The sequence below is a fragment of the Brachyistius frenatus genome, unplaced genomic scaffold (assembly GCF_029030835.1).
Source record: "Brachyistius frenatus isolate BFR_SWC_R1_liver_20210118 unplaced genomic scaffold, ASM2903083v1 Contig_47, whole genome shotgun sequence".
Taxonomy (NCBI): Eukaryota; Metazoa; Chordata; class Actinopteri; family Embiotocidae; genus Brachyistius; species Brachyistius frenatus.
Genome location: NW_027210646.1, coordinates 219,488 through 244,558, shown reverse-complemented (window position 1 = coordinate 244,558; position 25,071 = coordinate 219,488). Strand labels below are relative to the sequence as shown.

Sequence of the window (25,071 nt, the reverse complement as noted above, 5' to 3'; positions counted from 1 at the left end):
AAACAGAATCTGTCCACTAGATGGCAGCAGGGAAGAGCTCGACGCCCACGGTACCTGGACACCATTATTCAAATAGGAGGAAGTGGGAATTCACTCACATGTTGGTACAGTTTTTTTCCAAACGTGTGCCTGGAAGCAGCCCGCTGGCAGAGGAGCTCCAGCGCCCGCTCGGCCAGGCCAACAGCTCTCATACAGTGGTGCAGCCGGCCCGGCCCCAGGCGCCCCTGGGCAATCTCAAACCCCCTGCCTTCTCCTGGAGACAAATACGGAGGGACAGAATCGACAAAGAGAGCGACACCGTGGACCGTCTGGGAAGAGGGACAATGCATCTCTGTCCCAGTGACCTCCTTCACGAGCTTGGCAAGCCCTTATCACTTCATTGTTTCGACACAATAAAAGAATCACGTTCCCGTTCCTTTTTTAACACCCGAGTGACTTAAGATGATAAAGAAACAATGCCGGCAGTTACCGAGAATGATGTTGGAGGCAGGGACGCGCACGTCTTCAAAGTGCACTTCAAAATGGCCTCCGTGGATCGCTTCTGAGCAGAGAAATGGGTGAATTAATCGAGAAGAGCTCGGCTCAAGTTTGAATTTTTACAAAAACAGGAAAAGATCAATATGAAAATGCGATGAGGCAGAATATGGCAGAATAATATAATAATAATAATAATAATAATATAATAATATGGCAGAAACCTTTGGGCAGAAACAAGTGTCACTGGAATCGTTTTATTTCAATTTGTTTGACCTGACTTAAATATTTTCATTAAATATCGAATTTGAACCAGATCATTTGAATTTATACAATCCAAATTGCATTAAAAAACAGAATATCAACATACTTGTATGACGTGAATGTAATATTATGAAATTGCATTCGTTTCACCTGAAACTAAATTGGATCCTCATGGAAAATTCAACTGTCTGTATACTTCTGATTTTATACACCGACTGAAAAAGACAGGACCAAGACTGAGGGGATGATTCTCCCCAAATTTGCCCAGGAGGGGCCAGATCACCGAGGAGGAAGAAAATCTGATTTTCAATGCAATTATTCAAGTTGAATACAAATTCGAATGATTCTAAATCGGTTCCCCGCGACTCATTTGTGCCCAAATCAACCTACCATCCTGTCCAAACACCGTCAGCGGTCTGACGAGCTTCACACCTGCTGTTTCCATAGGAACGAGGATCATGCTGTGCTGGCCGTGCCTGAGAAACAAGTTTACGATGAAAACGCTGAAGGAATGATGCGTTGAACACGGTGACCGTTTTAACAAGGCTGTGCTGCTCTAAATACATTTCACAGCTGCTCCTGCTGGTGAGAATCTGCAGCCCACTCTTCTTCAAACAAGGTGGTGTGGGTGGGTGTGTGTGTGTGTGTCTTGTTGAACTGCCGACAAAATGTCTTAGGTGTGGCCGTTTCTTAAGTTTGTCACGAATCTCTTCCAACACTTGTGACAGACAGACTAGTCCGATGACTGATCTCAAGTGTCAACATGAGTTTGAAGCGCTTTTTCTTTGCGACTGCAACCCTCCGGGCGGAGACGCGCGGCTGTTGTTAAAATGTGAGAACATGCTGGAACGTTTCAGTGTCCCTGAACAAAGTCCATATCAGTTAAAAGTGTCACAGAAGAGAAATGGCCTCCCAAGTAAAGTGCAAAGGGTACACAAACAAGCAATAAAATGTGTTATATTAAACCAAAAGAGGGACACTTAATTGTTTAAACTGAAATACTGGTAATAAAAATCAAGGAATAATAAAAAAAGCTGTGGTGGAAAGCGTATGACATCAGATGTGTGGACTCTTGGCACAAACATGGTATAATTTTTTTTTTTTTTTTAAATCGCACACAAGAGGAAACAAACATTTACATATTCTTGATTACAGGACTACTACTAATACTCTACTGACCTGCTGCTAACATCCTGAGAACCGCTCCTGCACATCACAACGGCCACTTTGCATTGGGGATTACCGGCACCTGCAGGGACGAGACCAGAAATACCGCGGTTCATATCCGCTGCTGCCCGGCGGCACAACAAGCAACGGAGGGAGCAACTTTTCGCAGTCCGACTCTTGTCCTTAACCAGATGCAGCGGAAACAAGAGTGGACGGCTGTTGTGTGGGAACCAAATCTACTGCTACCGATAAGGGCCAATTGTAGGGTATTCTGGAATTTCCTCTTGTTTGAGAGTCCGCTATCAAAGGCACCGACAGGGTGACCAACGGACTTGCCTTCCTGTTTGAATTCCTGTCCGGCGAGGAAAACTGTCCCCCCAGGACGGGACATATGGACACCAGACAGCGACACACAAGACATCAATCGTCTCTGAATATCCACAGCATGAGAATCGCAGCACCGAGCGCGTGCGAGTGCTTTCAGCAAACTTAATTTGGCGGATGTTCGGTCGCAGAAATTCGACATTATAGCAAAGACGATGAAATGTAGACGTAACTCCACCTACGAATCGCATCTTTGAGGAAAGCCCGTTTGCCTCGAGGGCAGCCTGGGTTTTCCTGTGAACCTTTACACAAGCCTCGTCCGCGACGCACAAGGGGTGAGCCCTGCTGTCATGCCGGTACATGTCCTATCACCACTGGAATGAAAATAAAGCTCACCAGACCAGTAATTGTTGAGAGAGAGAGAGAGAGAGAGAGAGGCATCCAAACATATTGTGCAGCTGATTTTTGTTGTTGTTGTTGTTGTTGTTGTTGAAAAGAAAACATTTCATTTGGTCAGTTTTCATTTCTTAAAATAATTTGTTTTTCCTCTTCGTCAAATTTTTTTTTTTTTTTAAGTTTGGCTGCAAAGAATTACACGCAACAAGGCTTTCACTATTTATTGACTTTATGTTTCTTAACCTGTTTGCTTTGTTTGTTGTCGTAGAATATATTTCATGTACACGAAGAGAAAGAATGTGAGACAGAAGGACATTCAAAACAAGTTGACCGTTTATGAGGAAGCGGAAACGAGGAAACCGTATCCACAAGGGAAAAAAAAACAAACAAACAAACAGAAAAACCAAAAGTACATACCAGTGCACTTTGGCCAACTGTAAATTTTAAAATGTAAAAGCATATAAAACGGAATGATTTACTTCGCCGGGTCTTCGTCCGACGTGCTGCGATTTTTAGCCAACCGCACTAATCACGAAGGGGTTCGTGAATGGGACGAAGATTATCCATGTCGGATGTTATTTCATATCCCGCTTTTATGCTTTTTATACGTAAACAAAAGGTGCCGTCACCGGGGCACTCCCTACGTGACACAATGCTCCGGAGCGAGAGAGGTTCACACTCTGCGTCAGTGGAGAAACAACTTAGTCTTCTTTGCACACAGCGTACGGGGGGATACGATGCAGGCTTAAAAGAATTTGTGTGCATCTTCGCCGTCTATCCCGGACGCGCACACACACGCACGCGCGCGCACACACACACACACACACACACACACACTCCCACTCACACGAACGAGGGCAGTCAGAGCCAGACTGAAAGGAGTGGGGCGGGCTTGAAGCAGAGATTAGTCACTTCAGTCCTGAAGCACGTACAGCGTTTCTTCCTCAGGATACACAGCTGTTTAAGCGGGATTAGACAACAACATAAAACGATTCGTATCTTTTCTACAATCATTTCTCACCAAAAAGGTAAGAAACTTTAGGACTTTGTTATATTTTCAGCTACAAAACACGTCAAACTTTTCTTGCATCTTTTTTTTTTTAATTTTTTTTTTTTTATCATGTTATGTGCTGAGAGATTTATACTTTGTGAAATATTATTAGGAACTCACGAACGTGGCGTTTAACCCTCGTGTTGTCCTCGGGTCAAGATGACCCGCAGCTGCGTTCAACCAAGTTCTATTTTATTTCTTTTTTTTGGGGGGGGGGATCATTGGTCATCGTTCTTTAAAGAAACCCTCACAGCCTCCTTGTCACCGATGATCCCCCCCCAAAAAATATGAAAATAAAATAGAACTTGGTTGAACGCAGCTGCGGGTCATTTTGACCCGAGGACAACACCAGGGTTAATATTGTACATTTTAAAACAACAGAATAGCCAAACACATGTTACATACTAACTATACCAAGAGATGTGTGGGCAAGTGTTGCTTTATTTAGATTGTCATGGTTTCACTTTACCAGTCAAAGTCCAAGTGTTGCTTGAGATTGTTTATGATATTATTGTCACTGCGGTGATGATAAGGAGATAAACTTGTTGTCATGACCTCACTGTAATTAGCGACAACCATGTCAGGTTTACCTCTCTGTGTTTGTCTCCTTAGTGTTTTGTCTCTTTGGAAAATGGCTTTACGATTACGAACGTGACTTAAATATATCACATTCATCACAAGTCAGTCGAAGTTAAACCTCATCGTCAGGACAACTCAAGACTTTTGTTTCAGTAACTTTGCTCAAATAGCATTTCTGTGCATAAAATGCTAAATTTCCTATCCAAGTGTAAATAAAACAGTCACTTCGCTCATGAAACGTAACGTGCTTTTAAATCCAGGGAATAACTAAATGACTAAATCTATTGCGCTGTTTTTCTAATGCTGTAAAAGTTGTTGTTTTTTCCTTTACATTTTAAACATTTGTACACACCGCACTGAATCAATATTCAGACATTAATACAAATTTTCTGTATTTGGCTTTTGAAAACCCAAAACCCAACAACCCCCCGCACGGGAACATAAAGGCACATAAGGCACATGTTGCTCTCCCTTCACGTGTAACAGCTGTTGATATTAGTGAATACTTGGCATTTTTGTGAATGTTCCGAAGACCATCTGTCTCAGTACGTGCGCCTTCTCTCCGGGAGATAATGACTTATTACATAACAAAACCCGGACACTTCGCAAAATGACTCGTGCGCTTTAGCAGCAGGCGTTTTTGACAGGATGATCCCGAGACGCGAAATATCTCGGCCTCTCGGCGCGTCGCTTGCATCGCCCGTCGCCCGTCAACGTGTTTTTGCTGTTGGGTTCCTCGGCTTCCTGAATTCCGCCAGACTGAGGCGAAATGCCAAAAAAAAAAAATGTACGACGTTAACGTCCGCAGTGTGCGAACGACGTAAGGCGAAGCACTTAGCGCGGTCCCGCCTCGGCGATTCTGGTCGTCTTTCCAAACAAAGAAACGTCGGCGCGGCGACGCGCTTGCTCGCCCTCGGCGGACGTCTCCACCCGCGGTGAACAGCGACGAGGGCAACGTTGGCAAAACAGCGAGTCTGGACGACAGCCTCTGCTTCGACGGGACATCCTGTCGAACCGGTGCACGCAGCCAAAACAACAATCGTGGATGTTCTGGCGGGAGACTTTGCGCTCGCGAGTCATCCTCGTCTCTCTCCGCACATTTCCTGTCATTCCTGACTTTTGACTTCCTCCTCCGGACAGAATGAAATGAATTAATTCGATTAATCAGACAGCGTTTGCGAGCAGCAAATGATAAAAAAAAAAACAACAACACTGTGTAGTAGATGTCATCAGTGTGCGGTGCAGCTTCTATTTGAGGAAAGATGACAGCTTTACTATGAATACTGATTTGATCTTTTTTTTTTTTTTCCAGTGATTAAAGGAACACGGAACTAAAAGCTGCAATTTCCTGCAGTCTGTAGATTACTTATCATCCACCAGAATACAAACTCACTGAATTCAAAAGGTAATTAGAGGCTCTGTGAGTCTCTTGTCTGCTTTTTTTTTTCCGCCTCGGAGTTGTGTTTACTGGGCTTATTCAAGCCCACACGTTTCGAGAGACATGTGGCTTTAAGCCATTAGGGAAACCATGCAGGAGAGATTCCTTTGATGGAGAATACAGAGAGAACTCTCTTTTCCTGTTTCTGATGAAATCAAGGCTTGCCGGTGCTTTCCGTTCTTGTCATGTTAAAAAAAAAAAACATCAATTGGCCGAGGATTGAATTGATATTCGATACGCCGCGTCCACGCGTGAGCAAATTAAAAAAAAAAAAAAAAAAAAAGGGGGGCAAAGTGAAACGTTCTCCCACACGAATCCTTCTCTAAACTGTATTCTGTTTCTCTGCACAGGAAGAAATGGAAATGGACCACGACTACGAGGACTCCGGCTTCAATGACAGCTACGATTACGACTACGAGCACTCCGTCTGTGACAAAGAAGCGGTGCGTTCTTTTGCCGGCGTCTTCCTCCCGGTCATCTACGCCCTGGCTCTGGTGGTGGGCGTGGCCGGCAACGGCCTGGTGGTGGTGGTCTACACGTCGCGGTTGAGACTGCGGACCCTGACCGACGTGTGCATCCTCAACCTCGCCATTTCAGACCTGCTGCTCCTCTTCACCCTGCCTTTCTGGGCGGCCGATGCCGTCCACGGTTGGAGGCTGGGCTCGGCCGCCTGCAAGCTCACCTCCTTCCTCTACAGCACCAACTTCAGCTGCGGCATGCTGCTGCTGGCGTGCATCAGTGTGGACCGCTACCGTGCGGTGGCCCAAAGTCCGTCGGGCAGAGCCGGAACGGGACCCCGGGTGAGGAGACAGTGGCTCCTGGTGTGTGTCGCTTTGTGGACTTTAGCCAGCTTTCTTGGCCTTCCCGAACTCATCTTCTCCACAGTGAAGCACTCCCATCACAGGACTAGTTGCACAGCTGTCTACCCGCCCAGCATGGCCCGACCCGCGAAGGCTGCCCTGGAGCTGCTGGAGGTGACCCTGAGGTTCTTGCTGCCCTTCTTGGTCATGGTGGTGTGCTACTGCGGGGTGGGGCGGGTGCTGACTAAGGCTGCCGGGGTGCGGAGGGACCGGAAGTGGCGAGCCCTGCGGGTCCTCCTGGCCGTGGTGGCGGTGTTCGTGCTCACCCAGCTGCCCTACAACGTGGTCAAGCTGTGCCGAGCGATGGACATCATCTACATGGTCGTGACCTCCTGCGATGTCAGCAAGGGCCTGGATCGTGCCATCCAGGTGACAGAGAGCCTCGCGCTAACCCACGCCTGCATTAACCCCGTCCTCTACGCCTTCATCGGGTCCTCCTTCAGAGGTCACGTCCTGAAGGCTGCCAAGCGTCTCGGGCAGCGTCTCGGGAAACACCCGACACACGTCAACGAGGAGGCGGCTGTGGAGATTGCGCTGAACACGCGAGGTCAAACTCAAACTCAATCCCTGTCTGGTTCAGAGGACCAAGACACCAGCACCTTTACTATTTAAGACTCAAACATGGAGCTACTTTCCTGTAAGCGTCTACGCAAAATTACGTTTTCTATGTATTTACCGGTACATACATTTACTATCGTACAATACAGATATCCGTAACCCTGAATATTAGTTCTTAGGGTGATGAATACATGTACAGCGAGTTTATATGCACTAACGCAGAAAAATATTTTGTATAAATTATGTATTTTGCTAAATAAAAGAAAGATTTTCAGCACATCTACCAACATCTGTTGCAATTGAATCCAGCTGAAATTCACAACGCGACTCTGGTTCATCACAGCAAATCCCATCCAACCTTACAATCTGTGCTTGTCTTCCATCAGATCATCTGCATGTCATTTTGTTATATGCTGTGGTTTCGGGTTGGGATGAGGGATGGCTTGATTGCACAGCGGGTGACCCGCTGAGTGGAAAAACATTTGGCACACAAAGACAGAACGGCAAACAGCAGGAAGGACCCCTACATGCAAACTAGGAAACAGCAAAGCCGCATGTTCCTTGGAGGAGTTTCAAGAGGGACTGCCACTTTTCATCTGCTCACTTTTTTTTTGTTTTGTTCAATAATATAATGATGATTAAAATGATTTGTAGTGAAGTGCAATCCTTAGTTCTCTCCAGATTGCTATGAAATGAGGCTCAACATTTTTTCCCATTTCAAATTACTCAGTGCCATCATATAACACTATGCCAAGCCAACCCCGAAACATTCACAGCACATCAAATCAAGGCTCGGCGTTGTTGGGTGTCCACAGTCCAAAAACTAACAGCGTATTAAAGCCTCTTTACTTAACTTTAACAAAGTAACTATCTATCGATCTATCTACAGAGTGATAAATAATGATCAGCTTACTTTGGCAAAAACGTCGTGACCAGATCCACAAGACATTCCTCCTAAAGATCCTCAGACACAAAATGATTTCAGTGTTTACCATTCTTTCCATTTGCAGCACTTGTTCGTCATCCTCTTTCCACTGTAAATCCTTGCAACTTGGATGAGTGTCAGCTGTTCTCTGTATAATACCCAAACTAGGTGTGTCCGACTGGAGACGCAAAAGTCTGGGGTACAGCTTTAATAGGGTCCAAGCAGAGGAACGACGGGTTACCAAGGTAACATGAATATTAAATTACATGCTGTAAGACAAAATATGTAAACAAGGAAGAACCAAATCTCACATGATTCCCGCTTAGCAATACAGTGCACTCTAAAGGGATGTTAACAGTAGAGTGAAATTTATGTTCTTGCTACTTTATGCAAAAAGACAGCAATGAGACTGGCTTTAGGCATATTATGTATGATTATATATTTTTTTTATATAGCTGTAAAGTTATATACACTGATCAGCCATAACATTAAAACCACTGACAGGTGAAGCATTAATTATAATACAACAGCCCAGCAATAGCAATAAATCAAAAATAAATCTCTTGTGTTATACTTGATACTTCACCCCGTCAGTGGTTTTGATGTTGTGGCTCATCAGTGTATGCTGAAATGTCCCTTTACCGTTAGCATACTTTTGGACAGCACCGTATATCAAAAAGCCACCTCGAAACTCTGCCTAACAGTGTGCATTTATTATTACAGCCTCACCCAGATGTGCGTCAGGCCTGGCTTAAATGGTCAAGAAATTATTGGCAGAAATTTCGCGCCTCAGAGTTAAAGTATAACGTCAAATGATGTCTTTTCTCCACTTAAGAATCTCACTTTAACCTGAAAGAGACCAACATTATGATGACGTGCGATTCCACCAGCACTCCACTGGAAACTACCGATAATGGTAACATGTGGACGTCAGCTTGTCAACTTGTGTGAGTGTAGAAATAGAGAAAATAGAAACGTTTATGGCTTCAGGATGACAGATTGCAGGTCTGGGAATAATTTTAGTCCATTATAATGTAGATGGAACAGTCTTAAATTGTTTCCACACCACAGATATGCACTGGAAATGTCCAAAGACCCTCCCATGTAGCAACTCGGTGTTTACCACTAACAACTTTAGAGGAAAAAAGGAAAGCAAAACAGAAAACAGCATCATTCAGTAGTGCAAGTGGATTACAGTGAATAAACCAGTATTTCCCGTAAATTGAAGTTATTGTGGTTTATTCCGTGACGAGTAGCAGCTTGAAATACCGCATAAATTCCCAGAATAAAAGTCTTTACTTTCTGTTTTTCTATGGCAAAAGGTACTGTACAACTGTCAACAAAAATAATGAAAGCTGCAGAGCACCTTGGGCTGTGAATTTGGGGAACACCCGTAACACGTCAGCGAGGAGTTGCCAGATTGAGTGAGTATGGACACAGTGACTCACTGCAAAAGCAAAAAAAAAAAAAAAAACATTACATTTCCACCCCTGAATAATACGGCTGGCTAACGAAGGAACCGCAGGTCACAGAAAGTATTAACATGGCCATCAATACACCCACATTCTTTCCTAACAGAGAGATATATTCATGTTGGCAGGGGACATTCTCGTAACCCCAGAGGATGTTTTTTTCATCTGAGGGACATTTCACTTCCAAGGAAAAATAGGAATGTTAGGAAAAAGAGTGTCTTAGCTACAGATGCATGACAGACACAAACAGTGCATGGCATGGAGACAAGAAGTAGAAATTCTGCTCAATCTCGGTAAACCAGAGCTTTCAGCGGCAAGAAGGAATTGCAAGCAGATTTGTAAAAACAAGAGGCCACTGTTTTCCTTTAAGAAAAACCCACAGACCATACATCTGTCAGGGGAAACTACATGAATATCTCCGAGTTCACAGTGACTTATGAGGTGCGTGGTAAACATTAAAAAAAAAAACTCTAACGTGAGTTTTGAATTTTTAATATTAACTGCCCATTAAATTCTAAGCCCTAATACGCAGAGTGCTTTTCTGTGTTTAACTACATTGTTTAGTTTTTTTTTAAACAGAACATTGAGAGCCAAAGTTAATTTATAAGACTGATAACAAACACTGATACTGACCCTCATATGAGTCACAGATTAGTTTTAACATCAAGAGAATTACCACATAAAATGTATGCATACAATCAGTGCAGTGGAGCAGAGTGACGTGTTTTCAGGGGCATAAACATTTATAATTATACTAATATTTATTTTAGGGTCATTTAGCTGAATCAGTCTCAGTGATTCATCAGTTAGAGGTGACGTGTCCATCAGTGGACGCCAGCTGATTACGTATTGTGGTGGGAATCTGTGACCTTATGCCGGTCTAACTTGCTGGCAAACTAATGCCATCTTTTCTGGATTGAAATGGATCCAAGATGTTTAAGGTCGTCAAGAAGTTGTTTGTGCTATACAGTATGAGTCATCTGCACTGTTTTTGTTGTCCATATGTCAGCAGTTTGGGTAATCACGCATCTTTTTAGTGTTTTGTTATAGTAACATCTAGATAATATATTAACTCCTTCTTTTCTGGGAAAGGCTCTTGAGTACAGTTGACATTTACCAGGTTTACTCTTTTAAAAACATCAACAAATCAGCAAATTCAACAGGAAGACATAAAACAAATGCTGGATGTCACTAATGGCATTTTCAGTCCTAAATAAACCAGTAAACTCTTCAGTGTTCTGCGTGGGATAAAATGTTTTTGTTTTTTTTCTCGTATCAGGAAATGGAAATAGAAAAGTACTTACCACTGCTCCACCATTTTTTGCCATTTACGATGTAGTCGTCTTTATCCCTGCGAAGAAGGCACTCCATGTTGGTTGCGTCACTGGAAGCCACATCAGGCTCTGGGGAAAGGACCACAACATACTAATTTTACACCAAATAAAAGATAAGCAATGACACACATATATAGTCACCCTCAAACACTCATATAGTTTTAAATCTATAGTCCCATACCTTTGCTTTATGTTCTATCTTTCTGAATTGCAGCTTTAACCAAAGGCAGAGTGCTTCATGTAAATGGAACGCACTCACACCGTTTTCATTTAACGCAGCAGATGACACTTAAAAGAAGTAGAAATTGTTTATCAGTCCAAGATGGAGGTTCCTGTTCCTCATCATTCAGGCTTAGAAATTGACCCCACAGCTGACAGACATCCCCCAAAAACACAACTAATCACCATCTGTGTTTATGAAAACCCACAGGGTGCTCATACCCACTGCAATCACTTCTGGCAACGGCCTGCTGATGTTTCCAGGCTGTGTCGAAAGCAAAGTGGAACAAACCAGGGAGCAATTACTCACAGTCAACTTGTGTTCAATGTTGGCATACAAAACACAAGTGTTTTACAGAATCAGTGGTAGGCATTCCACCATTGCAACCATTATAATAGAACTATTTATTGACATACTCGATTGAGGAGAGTGAATACAAAATACAGATTTCCTCCTTGGCTGCAGTTAAAACTTGAATGAACTGCCTCTCAGATAAGATGCCTGATCTTTACCCGTGAAACCAGATTAATCTTGGAACACTGGCAACAGCCTCCTTCTCTAGTCATAACAGCCCTTGCAGTCAGGATTGTTTTCCCCCCTTCACCTGGTGGCCCCTATCTCAGGGTTGCCTATGGCGACGCCACAGTGCGGATGGTTATAATGAGCGCATAAGGATGTCTCTCCCGAACCTGAAGACGGAAAATTCCTCGGCAATAGTAAGTTATCTTTTCCTTCTTGCAGTATACTCCATTTCTCAAACTTGGCCTCCAGCACTCATACCTCTCCTGATAATAGAGAATATAGTATGTTTTCTTTTTTCAGTCCTTTGTGACATGTTCATGGAAATACCTGTCATACAGAAGCAGGAGCGGATCTCTCCTCTGAGTAGCGGTTGCAGCCACTTGGTCTTCTGTTCCTCACTGCCAAACATGTGGAGCACCTCCATATTTCCTGTGTCTGTGAAGAAACATCACAATATGCACCATCTTCCAGTAATTATGACCTAATTTGAAAACTAACTTGCTCTTGAGGACTTTAATAACACCGATTTAACTCTTCAGACAAACAAATACCTTAAAAGGCAATTTCTTATTTATTGTCGTTATTTTGAACGATATGTATATATATATTCAGGATGACACGCCATAGTATGACTTTTTTTTTTCATATTTTGATGTATGCCCCGACCCGCTGTCTCCGCGATGTGCAGCATGCGAGGGTTGCATATAGCTGCTTGCAGTTTTAGTTATGGTTGTTATGGTCAAATAAAAGTTGACATTGGCAGTGGATTTTACCTGACTATAGAGAATGCGAGCAAACAACATGAGCAAATATGATCTACTTTATATACACAAAGAGCAAGGTAATGTTCTAAGTAGTCATTTAACAGACAAAATTAACCCATAACTGTATCCGTGGCTTCTAAATTAACATAAATACTGCCACCGTGTAAGATGTTTTACCTGGAGCCTGGCAGTTAAACACGTCAGGGGCGAAAGGGCAGCGTCCAGTTTCTTCTGCAATGTAGGCATAATCCAATTGACTGAGTCCACTGACCGCAGGCAGGAACAAGTTCCACAGCCCCGCCTCCCTGGCTTTCACCTGGACACACACACACACACACACACACACACACACACACACACACACACACACACACACACACACACACACACACACACACATTATACAGAGTATAAGCACGTGCTAAATGCTTCTTTCAAAATAGATGCCAGTAATGACAAGCAAAGCTCAGAAAGTTGGATCAGATCATTGAACCTTCTGGTTTGATGCTTGACTTTAGGACTGAGCTCGCTGACACATGACTGCGTTTTTGATATTGTGCTTTTTCATACTTTGCTAATATTTATGCCGAAGTTAAGTTGAGTTTCCGAGTTAAATAAGATACAACGTCATCTTTACAAACCTTAAGATCCTCGATTATTTGGGGGATGTGCCACCTCTGTGTGGACTGAGCATGTTTGGAGTAGTACTCTGCAACTTCCTAGGGAAAAATAAAATGTATTACCAGGTGGATAGGTAAGGCAGGTCATAGTAATCCTATGTCAACTCTCACTACTATAAACACCATTCATCAAGGGGAACATGCATCATGAAATAAGAAAATATAGGAGTATTTTCTCAAGTTTACAATTTACAAACAAATCGGTGTTCTTTCTCTGTTCCACTCTGCCCTTAAGAAAAAAAAAAAAAATCTCCCAGCTTCAGTCCACACTGGTGCACTGCATAACAATGATATGATTCCCAGCCAAAGGTGACGATTCAGTGCGCAATATAATTGATGTAATCAATAGCACGGATTGTTTTCTCATTCTAATTAATTAGTCTAGATTGCATGAATGAACGAGTCTGTCAAATCCTTTCATGTCCAAGTTCAAAGTCCATCTGGGCAGAAAGATCTGTTCTGTTCCTGGCAACTCTTGGTACTAACCTCCTGTGCAGGAAGCACATATTGTCTCATGAAGTCTTTTGTCTGCTGGAGAACAGCCTGACCCTTCACTGTCTGGAGGAACAGTCCGCCCTTTATTGGACCCGTGAGAGGCCTGGCATGAGACAGATCTCAATTGTTAACATGTCAACAGGGAATATCAGAAGCTACAGCTGGAAGCCAAACTCCCACTGATGCTGTTTCAAGTTTAGTCAGCAGGTGGAATCAATCAGTTTTCAGGCACACAAAAACAATTCCTTTTCAAAGCCTTCTGTTTGTACCAGCATGTATTTTCCGTCTCAATGCTGATTACATAATTTATAATAATTAGCATATCAGCACATCACTGTATAATAATCAGTTTATAACTGCAACCAACCCCTGTGCAAGCTGCAAGGCAACCTTAGCCAACGGCTCCACACACTGGCTGAACTGAGCTGCATTGGGTGCACTGGCGTTACCCAGTAAGTGACGAGCGTAGATCCCCTAGTAAATAAAAAGGGTACATAAATGAGGAGTAACAAATCTAACAGGGTCCTTTCGTAGTCAGGAAGACACAGTATCAATCCATGACAAGACATATATAGCATACATTTGCAACATCACAACTTTTTTTTAAATTTATTTATTGTTATTAATTGCAATTTAGTTTGGTACAAACCTGGGCAATTCCTGCCATTTTAAAGACAGACAGAGCCAAGTGGAAATTCAACTGTGGCAACGCAGACGAGATCCCGCGGCACCTGCAGTAAATGGAGATCAGTTCGCCCACAGTTGGAATACCTGCTCATTGAGGGACAAGGCAGGAGGGATAAGTAGATACTAGGAGTTGACATAAATATTTAATAGATGTACTAATTTTTAAGGAAAGATGTGACAAAACAATATGTCCAGTCATCTATCCAATTTTCTATAGCTGTTAATCATGTTCAAAGTTATTATGAATTGCTGAAATTACCTTCAATTCCTTGCAAACTTCCCATCGTGCTGCTAAATTTGAGATCTGGAGGCCAGTAGTGAGGCATCAGGAAGTAGGCCAGGTCTACCAGGGGCTGCCCGGTGGTAGACAGCTCCCAGTCCAACACTGCTATCACACGTGCCTTATGACATCAAACACACTTTGTTAAGTATTTTGTGACAGATGCGGCAGAGTGGTTAGAATATTAGTCACAGAATTTGCACCTCTGTTGGATGAAATATCACGTTGTCCAATCGGAAGTCTCCATGGACAAGTGTGACTTCACTGTCATTGGCTGGCAAATTTTTCATCAACCAATCAGACAGTTCATTCATAGCTGGAATGTCTCTGTGAGCTGCTGCAGTGTACTGCTTGGTCCAGGTGGACACCTTTAAAAGGTGAAAAAGACATTTCTTAATGTTACGAATCTGACAAGACTTCCAGACAAGATACTACAGGATGAAGCTATTTTGATGTATTGAGTCAAATGCATTTTCTCACTTGTCTCTTGCAATAACCTGGTCCTCTGCCATACCCTTCAAGATGCAGTGATGCCAGGTCCAGGGAGTGTAGCTTTGCCAACACTTCCACTGCAGCCACATACAGAGCCGTTCTCTCTGCTGGATTCACTCCAGGGAGACGAAGATCCCTGAAAATACGCCCCTGCTCAACAGGAGGTGAACAACAGTCTCTTTTCACAAAAACATTCTCTGATGAAACTATTATATGATCCCAAAGAACATGTGTGGACTCCTGGGAATCTATTGGGTATATCAAGCTGCCACATATAAGCGAGCCAGCGCAGGTGAGCTGAAAATACCTCTTTGACCCTTAGAACATAGAGCGAATGTCAAGTAAACCAGCAACAAATGTATGAAATTCAGGGACCCGGCGGTGGATGACTTGACAGCCGTGTACATTTGGTTTGAGTGTACAAACTCACCTTCACATGTTTCATTAAGTAGAACTGGGTTCCAATGACTCCAACATCGGTGCAGTGCAGGAGGGGCTGAGGGACGGGGAAACCTGCAGAGAGAAGAGCCTTCTGCACCCGATACTCTCTGTCCACCTGCGAAACAAAGTCAAGTACGCCACACCGTAAACCACACTATGCTAAAACATCACCAATGTTGTCAAGATATTACGGCAACAAGTTATTCTACGGGTCCCTTAGTTTTGAACTAGAATTTCCCAAAGACAGAAATTGATACGTGACTGTGAATTCATAGAATTTCTAGAAAGTACTAGAACGCTTCTAGAAAGTACTATAATGTTGTACAGACTGCAGGTTTATGGAGATTCATTTAAGATTCTTCAACTGTTTCAAGAAAACTTCTCTGACAATCTGCACCTGCACGTGAACTTAACACAACTAACTTTGTATCTCCCTGTAATGGTGCCAAATTCCCGAGTTCCCCCACAGTCCGGAGGGGTTCCTCCTCACTGTCGGAGGTTTTCTTCCTGTTGAAAAGGAGTTGTTCCTTCCAAATGTTGCTCATGCAGGAATTGCTTGATATTTTTTGGGTTCCTGTGTCAAGTGCCCTGTATTACGCTGTGATTTGATGCCTCTTAAATCGTCAAAGAGTCTAATCACTAAACTTAATTCCAAAACGAATTGTTATTCAATCCCAGTGATCTCTTCTTATAGAAATATTATTCTATTTCTGTCAAATGTGGTGTTCGCATAAACACCTTTTCGTCAGTGCTTTTAACTGGATAGTTGTGGTCACATATATGAACGCCTCAGTCAAACTAAAAAAAATAAAAAATGAATTTTCTCCCCCTGCTGGACGGCGACACATAATAATGTTGTAAACACGTTTGCAAAGCTTACCTTGTGAGCCCCTGGCAGCAGCTCACCTGGTGGTTGCTTCCTGAGAACATAGCTCTTTGAAGGAGTCCTGATTAGGAAAGTTGGGTTGGACTGTCCACAGCTGGAAAGATAACACAGGCTGTTCGCATTTTTTTTTTTTAATTATCAGCGAACATTAACATTTGTGATGGCTTTGAGAGGAACGGTGAAACAAGTCTCACCTGTACTGCCTGACGTTTAGCGTGTCATTATTTGACACCAGAGCCTTTACGGACAGATACCTTTGGAGACTGCCCGCGTTGAACTTATGCTGTGGTCGCACAAGCGTTGTCAGCTCTTCCATGTTTTAGTTACACCGGATTAATCATTAGCGGGGGAATTCAACAGCGTCGATAGTGGTCGGACCGTTTACGGGTGAACGCACCTACGTAACGTCCTCGGAAGTCATTTCTGTAAGATATTAGCTACTTAAAATTAATTCACGCGGAGTTTCAAACGCTAAAATGCATCCAACAGCAAACTTATATCCTGGAACGAATGTTTGAATGATCTACTTATGACGTAGGAACACTTTTACGTGACGAGGACTGGTTTTCTGCACGGACGTTGTTTGCGGGAACACGCATCCCGACAGCTGATTTGAGGAGGGAAGACGTGTACTTTCCGCACCGATTCGAGCGCTTCATCCGCGGTTTTTGTTCACATAACATCACATTTCGTTTTACAGGACTCGTTTTCCTAATGGCGACAGTGGAGGAACTGAAGTTGAGGGTGAGAGAGTTGGAAAACGAGCTGATAAAGTGTAAGCAGAAGCAGTGTGCCGCGGAGGATGCTGCCAGTCAGGCTCTAAACAGACCCAAAATTGACCAAATGAGCGCCGAAGTTGTGGATTCCAACCCGTACAGGTAACTTCATACTTCGTTGTTGTTGTTGTTGTTTATCTTTTCGTGGATTTTGTGTGAACTTCTCATATTAAAGCAGAGAGGCGACGCCTTATGAGTCACCCGTAGAAACAGTGGCACCTCATAGACCACAAGATAATCTCAGCTGTTTTTTGTTTTGTTTTTTTATTTCAGTCGCTTGATGGCTTTAAAGAGAATGGGCATCGTGGATGATTACGAGGTATCATATTTGTATGCTTTTTATGCTGTGCTCCAGTTTGTGGTTGCTGCTGCTCCACCCCTAAGATAAATTATCATATCCGATAGGGGGAAAAAAACAACTGATATTGATCTAATGTTATACAAAATCATTTGTTTTTCCAATGTCAGCTAATATTGTTATATTAATTTGAGCAAGTTTAAATACCAGGTGCAAAATCTGTCAGGCTTTTGATATGCTGTGGGTACCATAAAACGTTACTTTTGTCATCTTCATTTCCAAATATGAATTTAGGACTTTATTAGATTTGTTTAAAAACAATTACACCGATGCAAAAAAAAATAATAGGGGATACCTATCAATGTGACTTATCCTGATAGGGCATGGTTAAAAGATGGTTTTAATATCATGAAGGATGAACGACTATCTTCAAATTTGTTGACAGAAAATCCGGACGTTCACGGTAGCTGTAGTTGGTGTCGGGGGAGTTGGCAGTGTGACAGCTGAAATGCTAACTAGATGTGGCATTGGTAAGGTAATACAAACTTTCACATTATTTCTCACATTTAAAACAAAAAAAAACACATTTCTGTCAATGTCATTCTACACTTTTTTTTTTTTTTTTTTGCCTTTGTGCTCACCCGCTCTCATTTTGTGCCATCGCAGTTGCTCCTCTTCGACTACGATAAAGTAGAGCTGGCCAATATGAACAGACTGTTCTTCCAGCCTCACCAGGCGGGCCTCAGTAAAGTGGAAGCAGCAGAACACACGCTCAGGTAAACTATCATCAACCAGATATCCACTTTTACTTTCAGAGCCACTCAGTTTCTTTAACTACAATGTGAATCACTTTTCTCGACAGAAACATCAATCCGGACGTGTCATTTGAGACCCACAACTACAATATCACCACAATGGAAAATTTTACACATTTCATGGATCGAATCAGGTCAGCATTCCTGCTCTCCAAGTTTGTAGTAGTCTTCCAATGTTCCCCTCAATTTCACAGGACTTCACCACAAAAAAAAATATATATTTTGCAGTCATGGTGGTCTGGAGGAAGGGAAGCCAGTGGATCTGATCCTGAGCTGCGTGGACAACTTTGAAGCGAGAATGGCCATCAATACAGTAAGCATGTACCCGTCACAAAAAGAGCTGGGAATCCATGTCACTCTTGCAGATTGTATTAATTTCGCCGCGTCTGTTTCAGGCCTGTAATGAACTCGGTCAGATCTGGATGGAGTCCGGTGTCAGTGAGAACGCCGTATCAGGCCACATCCAGCTCATCATTCCTGGAGAGACGGCCTGCTTCGCTGTACGTCCGAACACAGACAACACTTTTTCTTCACCTTTCAACATCGTGCTTGAATATGTTCAACTCCTATGCCTTTGCCTCATGGGAAAAACACAGTTGCATTACAACACAGTATTGTGTGCTTCGTTAGTGTGCTCCTCCGCTGGTGGTGGCAGCCAACATCGATGAGAAGACCCTGAAAAGAGAGGGCGTGTGTGCCGCGAGCTTACCAACAACAATGGGCGTGGTGGCGGGCCTTTTGGTGCAAAATGTCCTCAAGTAGGTTGTTTATGTCCAGGCTGAAACTTGAAAGGTGTGACGTTGTACCATATTTCATTAACTGTAAAAGTAGAGTTCAACATTTGTGATTAAACGTTTTGTCTGACAGATACCTGCTCAAGTTTGGAACGGTCAGTTATTATCTCGGCTACAACGCCATGCAGGACTTCTTCCCTTCCATGGCAATGAAAGCCAACCCCTCATGTAATGACCGCCACTGCAGGAGACAACAGGAGGAGTACAAGGTGTGCATGCTTGCTGTTTGTGTTTATGTACTAGAAGTGCAGAACTGACATAAGCAGGATGCTCATGGCTGGACAGACTTTTATACGGTGCTGAGGAAACTTAACAGTGTTTATTTGTGCGACTTTTTCTTTTCAGATTAAAGAAGCAGAGCGGCCTAAGGTGGAAGTTGTACAGGAAGAGGAGGAGGAGGTCGTGCATGAAGACAATGATTGGGGTGAGTAAAAACTACTATTACAGCTAACCGCGCCCTATCTGTAACATAACTTGCCCGGATCAACTTATGTGCATTAACACACACAACTGGGCTGATGCAGGTATTGAACTGGTATCCGAGGTGACTGAAGCAGAGTTACAGGCTGCATCAGGCGCTGTGCCTGACCTCCCAGAAGGCATCACTGTGGCTTATACCATTCCAGCTGAGGTTAGTATTCTTTAAGACACCACTGCATTGAAGGCCTCGACTGGTAATTTGACATGTTTAATACTCAGACCTGAATTGATTGTCTTTTTAGGAAGCATACGACATCACTAATTTACAAAATTATTACGGCGAAGTCAACCAGTTACTGTGCAAAATTTTAAACTGGCAAGTTTCTAGTCTCTGGTTTTACGTTTAATGCCATACCGATTTAAAGTGAAAGTGCTGCCTGGCTTGATGATGCTGTGGAAAGGGCCCAGCGCTACTTCAACGTATACGGGCTTGTAAATGACTAGCAACAGAAAACATACTTTAAAATCCAGCTTTTTGGTGCAGCTGTTACGTTACTTACTTGGTTTTGTATGTTTTTTGTGTTAACTAAGAGCCCCTTTTTTGTTTTACAGCAATCTGATAACACTGTGTTTTTTTTCACGTTTGAATCAGGATACAGCAATTGGGGAGACAGTGGAGGAAACTGAACAGAGCCTAGAAGACTTAATGGCTCAGATGAGAAAGTTGTAGACAACAATCTGAGGAGGAATTCTGCTACCGAGACGTATCTTTTCTCGCGAGTCTATACCAACACTTTTTTTTTTTTTTTGTAACGCCCTCATGTAAAGCCGATTAATGTAATGTCAAACAAGCGCTCACAGAATGACTTATTCTAACAGCTAAAGAGGGGGAATGCATGAAAAGTGCTGCTAGTGGCATCTCGCACACAAAACCCCCCACAAAAACAGTCAGTTTACGTCATTTGGTGACATACTGGGAAATAAAATAGCACTTGGAATGTGCGCGTGTGGAATTATGAAATGTCAATTAACCAAGATAAATATCACGGTTAATGCATTAATTAATGTGTGTTGCCTGAGGTTTTAATTAGTGAATGAATGTCCCGACTTTTCAACTTTGCGCTCTTGTCATCATCTCAGCTTTAACAACATTTCTGCTGCAACATTACATTATAACAATGTTTAAGTTGTCTCAATAAAGTATTTATTAGATGGAATACAATCGTCTTGACATGTTGAATGATTTTTTTTTTTTTTTGTCCTGTACAGCTTTTATAGATTTTAATTACGTGATCTCAATACATGAATATACAGTATTAAAACACTAAAGATACATAGTAAGTTCTATATTTGGCAATGAGACGATAGGTTTTGGTTTTATGTACACTCTGATTCAACCTGATGAGATACTGTATATGGCACAATTTGTTTCGGCAAGTCCCTCAAAATATTTCTAAATACATTTAGCTTTGCATAAACAGCATGAAATCTGGGAAAGGCTCATACGTATAGGGGAAGTTTATAATGCCATATTTTTGTGTTTGCAGAGTTTTACAAAAGAGGAAAGATCCAAACTAAAACTCTCAAATTTGACTTATGTTTTCCTGGGACTTTCAAGGATTTAAGGTGAGCTATGTGCTAAGCTAACCTGTACAGAGCGAGAGCAGAATACATCGTACGTAACACAAGAGGCAGAAGACGGCTCCCAATTAGTATTCATTTAAAATGTCCACAAAGCAGACTTGAAAACAAAAGTGCTTGAGGTCTAATGATTATTAGTTTCCTAATAATCATACAAAAACAAATTAACCGTTTCCAGTTAAAACAATTCACATTTACTCTCCTCAGAAGAAGCTCGAGAAGCTCTTTTTGGATACGGCTTTTAGGGTTTTTCACTTCAAACAATGAATGCTGCTTTAAAAAAGTAAAACTGAAAGAGTGCATAGAATTATCTCCACTACACATCGGAAAGCACAGATTGTGTCCGTTCTCATTAATCATGTCATGTAGATTCGAATATGTCAAACCTTCCCGGCTGGACTGATCTCATGCGCTCAAATAAACCAGTTGAAATTTGAGTTAAAAGTTGTGTAAACCTGAGTTTCTGGCAGAGTTTCAAGACACATAATGACATATTTATAAATACTTCTGGTAAATACGCAGGTTTCAAATACTAATATGGTGGACTCCGTAATACCACTGACCAAACTAAGCCTCTATCCAGATGACGATCACAGTGATGACCGGGAAGGCTCCTTTTTTAAAAAGAAATGAAACCATTGAATTTTAGCTCGTTCTGATGCGACTCTATTGTAGTCAGAGGTGTCAAAACAGCCTTTGCTGATCAGTGGCAATAAATGGCTAAAAGAGTCACCTCGGGACATGTGGGACGGGAGCAGGTCCCCTCAGGCTGAATGTGTCACCACTGGAGGAATGACGAGATGGGGCGTTACCACACACCAATGACGGCTCTGCCTCTTTAATCTCCATTGCACGCTTGTAAAGCTCCGCTGCTTTCTCAAAGTCACCCTTTTCATAGCTAGATCGGAAAAAGGAATTCAAACAGAAAAAGATGCACAATTACGTACAACATAATAACGTAACATTCATGATGAAATGTCCGATTAGCCAAATGTAACCTCCACTACTGTACCTTAGAACAGCCAGGTTTTTTAGGGTCTCTCCGACCCGTGGATGCGAGCGCCCCAAACTATCCTCGTACACTTTCAGTGCTCGTTTATAAAGGGGCAAGGCGTCGCCGTGCTTCTTCTGCCAAAGACGAAGAGAGTCACAGGTCACGCTCAGACAGCAGGCCACACGTTATTAATGGAATTTTCCCTAATGACCATGTGCAGAACGTTCCCCAACGAACTACGCAAGTTGTTGCAAGGTGTGATACTTGTTTCTCCACTGTACAAAGTATATGACAAAATGATGCGAGTCGGGAGTTTGTGCTACAGAAGGAAGAAGCGTGACGCGCAGTCTCACCAGCTGGCAGTAGATCACTGCCAGGTTGACCAGTGCTGTGGCCACACTGGGGTGTTTGGGCCCAAAGCTTTTTTCCCTGATTTCCAAAGACAGCTCATACAGTGGAACGGCCTTCTCCAGCTTCCCCTGCGCAACACAGATCCAAGGAGATTACCAGCCAAAAAGCAACACCGGATGAGCTGATCAACACAAACAATACAAATGTGTCGGAGTCAACAGGCGCGTGTCTCACTCTTCGTTTATAGAGCATGGCGAGGTGTTTGAGTGTGTATGCCAGAGAGGGGTGGTCCGGGGACAAGGCTTTCTTGCGGATTTCTAGCGCCCTCTCGTACATGTCCTCGGCTGTCTCGTACTCCCTTCTTTCAGTGTGCAGCGCGGCCAGGTTGTTGAGGGACTGGGCGCAGTCTGGGTGATCTGGACCGAGGGCACGCTGACGCATCTCCAGAGAGCGGGTCAAGAACACTTTGGCTGCACTGGTGAGAGCAAAGAGAAGGACTTTAGAAATGCAGATGGAGTTACCAAAAAAAACAAGGTGAGCAGATTAGCAAATGTTACTGGTTCATTGAAGTACAAGGTGCTAAGATGGAATTGTTAAAAGTGTTACATGTCTTTGTCTGGATGCCACGCTTACTCTAGGTTGTTTTGGAGGTAGTACAGGACGCCCAGTTCATTAAGCGTCTTGGCACAGTCTGCAGAGTCTTTTCCCAGGGTCAGCTCTTCCAGCTGTAGGGCTCTGCGCCTCAACAAAGTGAAGCCATACTAAAGGGAGGAGTAGACAAAAGGCACGTAGTGTTTGTCTGATGATGTGAATACAACTAAGTGTGGCGGCATCTGAGAAACATGCTCACCATATGACCTTTCTGACGAGCAGTCTTCTGACGGATCTTCACTGACCTCTTCCTGAGTTTCTCTGCTTGTTCATACCTGACGGTAAAAGTAACAGGCGTGTACTGTTAAACGTTGTTTTTGTTTTTTTAATTCAGTCCTGCAATATCATCGTGTCACTTAGTGTGTGAATAACATCATGCAATCCAACACCAATAGGGTGCCATTTACTTGTTCTGTTTCTGATAGAGCATGGCGAGAGACTCCAGTTCGCGTGCCACGCTGGCATGCTCCGCGCCGTAGGCATTCTCGCTTATCTCAAGGGCTTGCTTGTACAGCTGCTCAGCATTGCCATACTTCTTCCACTGGACATAAACCCCCGCCAGCTGGTGCAGAGAGCGAGCTACGCTGGGATGGTCTGGATCCAGGGCTGTCTCTCTGATCTCAAGAGACCTTTGTAAAGGAGCAACGGCCTAGAAAAACAGGCAGATAAACACACAACTCTAAGTGAGTGTGATTTTTTTTTTTTGGTAGTAGTAGTAGTAGTTTATTTTTATTAAGAATATGTATGCAAATAAACGCAAGAAAGAAATTGCTATGCAAGACAAGGCACAAAATGATGTGTCATTGGTTGAGTTAATCTAAAGCTAATAGTCTTTCTGAGTATCATGACCGTGCTACCTGACTCGGGAGGCCCAGGTCTTTGAGGAAACGTCCCAAAGTCTCGTACAGATTTGCGAGCTTGGTCATGCTGTCTTCACTCTCGCAGCTCTTCTCATAGTGTTTCAGAGAGTCGAAGTACTCAGCGGCCATGGAGCTTTTGTCTTTGCCCACGTATTGCCAGTAGGCCAGCAACTCCGAGAAATGACCCCTAGAAAAAGAAAACCACACCCATCTTTTAGGCAAATACAAATGTGAAGCCATGTGTGAATAAATGTGGCAGGCTCTCCTGTGTATGCATGTTTTCAGTCAACACAAACATGTACCTCTTGTAGAGGTTTTGGGAGACAAACAGGTTCAAAAGGCTGAGCTGCAGTTTAGTCCTGTCCTCCTGCTGTTGGAGCAGCCAGGGAAGCTCATCTGCTACACGCCATGTCACAAGGTCCTGGCTAAACACACACACACACACACACACACACACACACACACACACACACACACACACACACACACACACACACACACACACACACACACACACGAGTTGTACTGACAGAAGAATGTGATTAGCGTCGTGCATGTTTGAGAAGAGGATGACCACTCTGCAGCACCTGAGTTGTTGGTTGAAGTAATGGATTAGTTTCTCTCTGTAAGTAGCGCAGCTGCTTCCACCACCCAGGAACTCCAATCTGACAGCCTCCCACGCCTGACACACACACACACACACACACACACACACACACACACACACACACACACACACACACACACACACACACACACACACACAGAGAGAGAGAGATTAACATTACACAACTTTCTAATGATGAATTTTGAGTCCCATGAACATGGTTGTTTTTGCATTTTGTCCAAAGTGATAATGTGCGCTATAATTGTACTGGCCAAGGAGCCTCATTACCTGCAGGTGTTGAAACCTGATAAGTCCACAGCGGAGGGTTGCAATGCAGAGTCTGTTCAGGCGGTAGAGCAGAGAGGACACGAGAGGCAACTCTACCTCCGGGAAAAGATCTAGTACCTCTGATTCACTCACTCCATTGTGGCTGGCACACACAAGGCACAGGATCTAAGAAGAGATAGAAAAACAAACACATGTTCACCTGCCACGTGTAAAGAAAGATTCATATCAAGGACAACACAAAGTCACTGTGATGACAAACTAAATAAC

At 43.2% G+C, this 25,071-nt stretch overlaps 3 protein-coding genes across 10 annotated transcripts in view; 2 read left to right on the top strand and 1 right to left on the bottom strand.

The window, feature by feature from the left end:
- Nucleotides 1–25,071, bottom strand: part of nphp3 (nephronophthisis 3) — a 31,769-nt gene that overhangs the window by 955 nt on the left and 5,743 nt on the right. For 3 of the 5 annotated variants that reach the window (XM_069703502.1, XM_069703501.1, XM_069703499.1), the window contains exons 18-28: nt 24,805–24,969; nt 24,497–24,591; nt 24,212–24,334; nt 23,907–24,096; nt 23,457–23,698; nt 23,249–23,324; nt 23,032–23,159; nt 22,633–22,873; nt 22,401–22,526; nt 22,066–22,181; nt 20,628–21,951 (exon numbers count right to left, since the gene is read on the bottom strand). In XM_069703502.1, coding sequence (XP_069559603.1) covers nt 21,783–21,951; nt 22,066–22,181; nt 22,401–22,526; nt 22,633–22,873; nt 23,032–23,159; nt 23,249–23,324; nt 23,457–23,698; nt 23,907–24,096; nt 24,212–24,334; nt 24,497–24,591; nt 24,805–24,969 — 1,671 coding nt within the window. In that variant the 3' untranslated portion in view covers nt 20,628–21,782. Of the gene's footprint in view, nt 1–98; nt 254–469; nt 542–1,128; nt 1,215–1,917; nt 1,988–10,812; nt 10,912–11,911; nt 12,020–12,525; nt 12,665–12,989; nt 13,068–13,514; nt 13,627–13,890; nt 13,998–14,172; nt 14,295–14,469; nt 14,612–14,693; nt 14,859–14,970; nt 15,133–15,412; nt 15,539–16,303; nt 16,404–16,503; nt 16,682–20,627; nt 21,952–22,065; nt 22,182–22,400; nt 22,527–22,632; nt 22,874–23,031; nt 23,160–23,248; nt 23,325–23,456; nt 23,699–23,906; nt 24,097–24,211; nt 24,335–24,496; nt 24,592–24,804; nt 24,970–25,071 lie in introns of those variants that run through there. The other 2 variants (XM_069703504.1, XM_069703503.1) reach the window with 2 other exon arrangements.
- On the top strand, nt 3,310–7,631 carry ackr4b (atypical chemokine receptor 4b). Of its 4 annotated transcripts, none has more exons than XM_069703522.1 (3): nt 3,310–3,653; nt 5,568–5,660; nt 6,048–7,631. In XM_069703522.1, the coding sequence occupies exon 3, from the start codon at nt 6,050–6,052 to the stop codon at nt 7,163–7,165; it is 1,116 nt and encodes a 371-aa protein (XP_069559623.1). In that variant the 5' UTR covers nt 3,310–3,653; nt 5,568–5,660; nt 6,048–6,049; the 3' UTR covers nt 7,166–7,631. The 4 variants fall into 4 exon arrangements, with proteins under 4 accessions (XP_069559623.1, XP_069559622.1, XP_069559624.1 ...); XM_069703521.1 differs by having other exon boundaries at nt 6,044–7,631; XM_069703523.1 differs by lacking the exon at nt 5,568–5,660.
- uba5 (ubiquitin-like modifier activating enzyme 5) lies at nt 16,939–20,151 on the top strand. The gene is made up of 12 exons (XM_069703519.1): nt 16,939–17,187; nt 17,359–17,404; nt 17,829–17,918; nt 18,050–18,159; nt 18,246–18,332; nt 18,427–18,511; nt 18,594–18,698; nt 18,829–18,956; nt 19,066–19,201; nt 19,338–19,416; nt 19,517–19,623; nt 20,065–20,151. Exons 1-12 carry the CDS (start codon nt 17,024–17,026, stop codon nt 20,140–20,142), a joined length of 1,215 nt encoding a protein of 404 aa, XP_069559620.1. The 5' UTR covers nt 16,939–17,023; the 3' UTR covers nt 20,143–20,151.

Coding starts and splice junctions, on each gene's coding strand:
- uba5 (XM_069703519.1), top strand. CDS start 17,024: ATGGCGACAGTGGAGGAACTGAAGTTGAGGGTGAGAGAGTTGGAAAAC. Junction 18,512..18,593: donor CGAGAATGGCCATCAATACA/GTAAGCATGTAC, acceptor CGTCTGTTTCAG/GCCTGTAATGAACTCGGTCA. Junction 18,699..18,828: donor GAGAGACGGCCTGCTTCGCT/GTACGTCCGAAC, acceptor GTGCTTCGTTAG/TGTGCTCCTCCGCTGGTGGT.
- ackr4b (XM_069703523.1), top strand. CDS start 6,050: ATGGAAATGGACCACGACTACGAGGACTCCGGCTTCAATGACAGCTAC.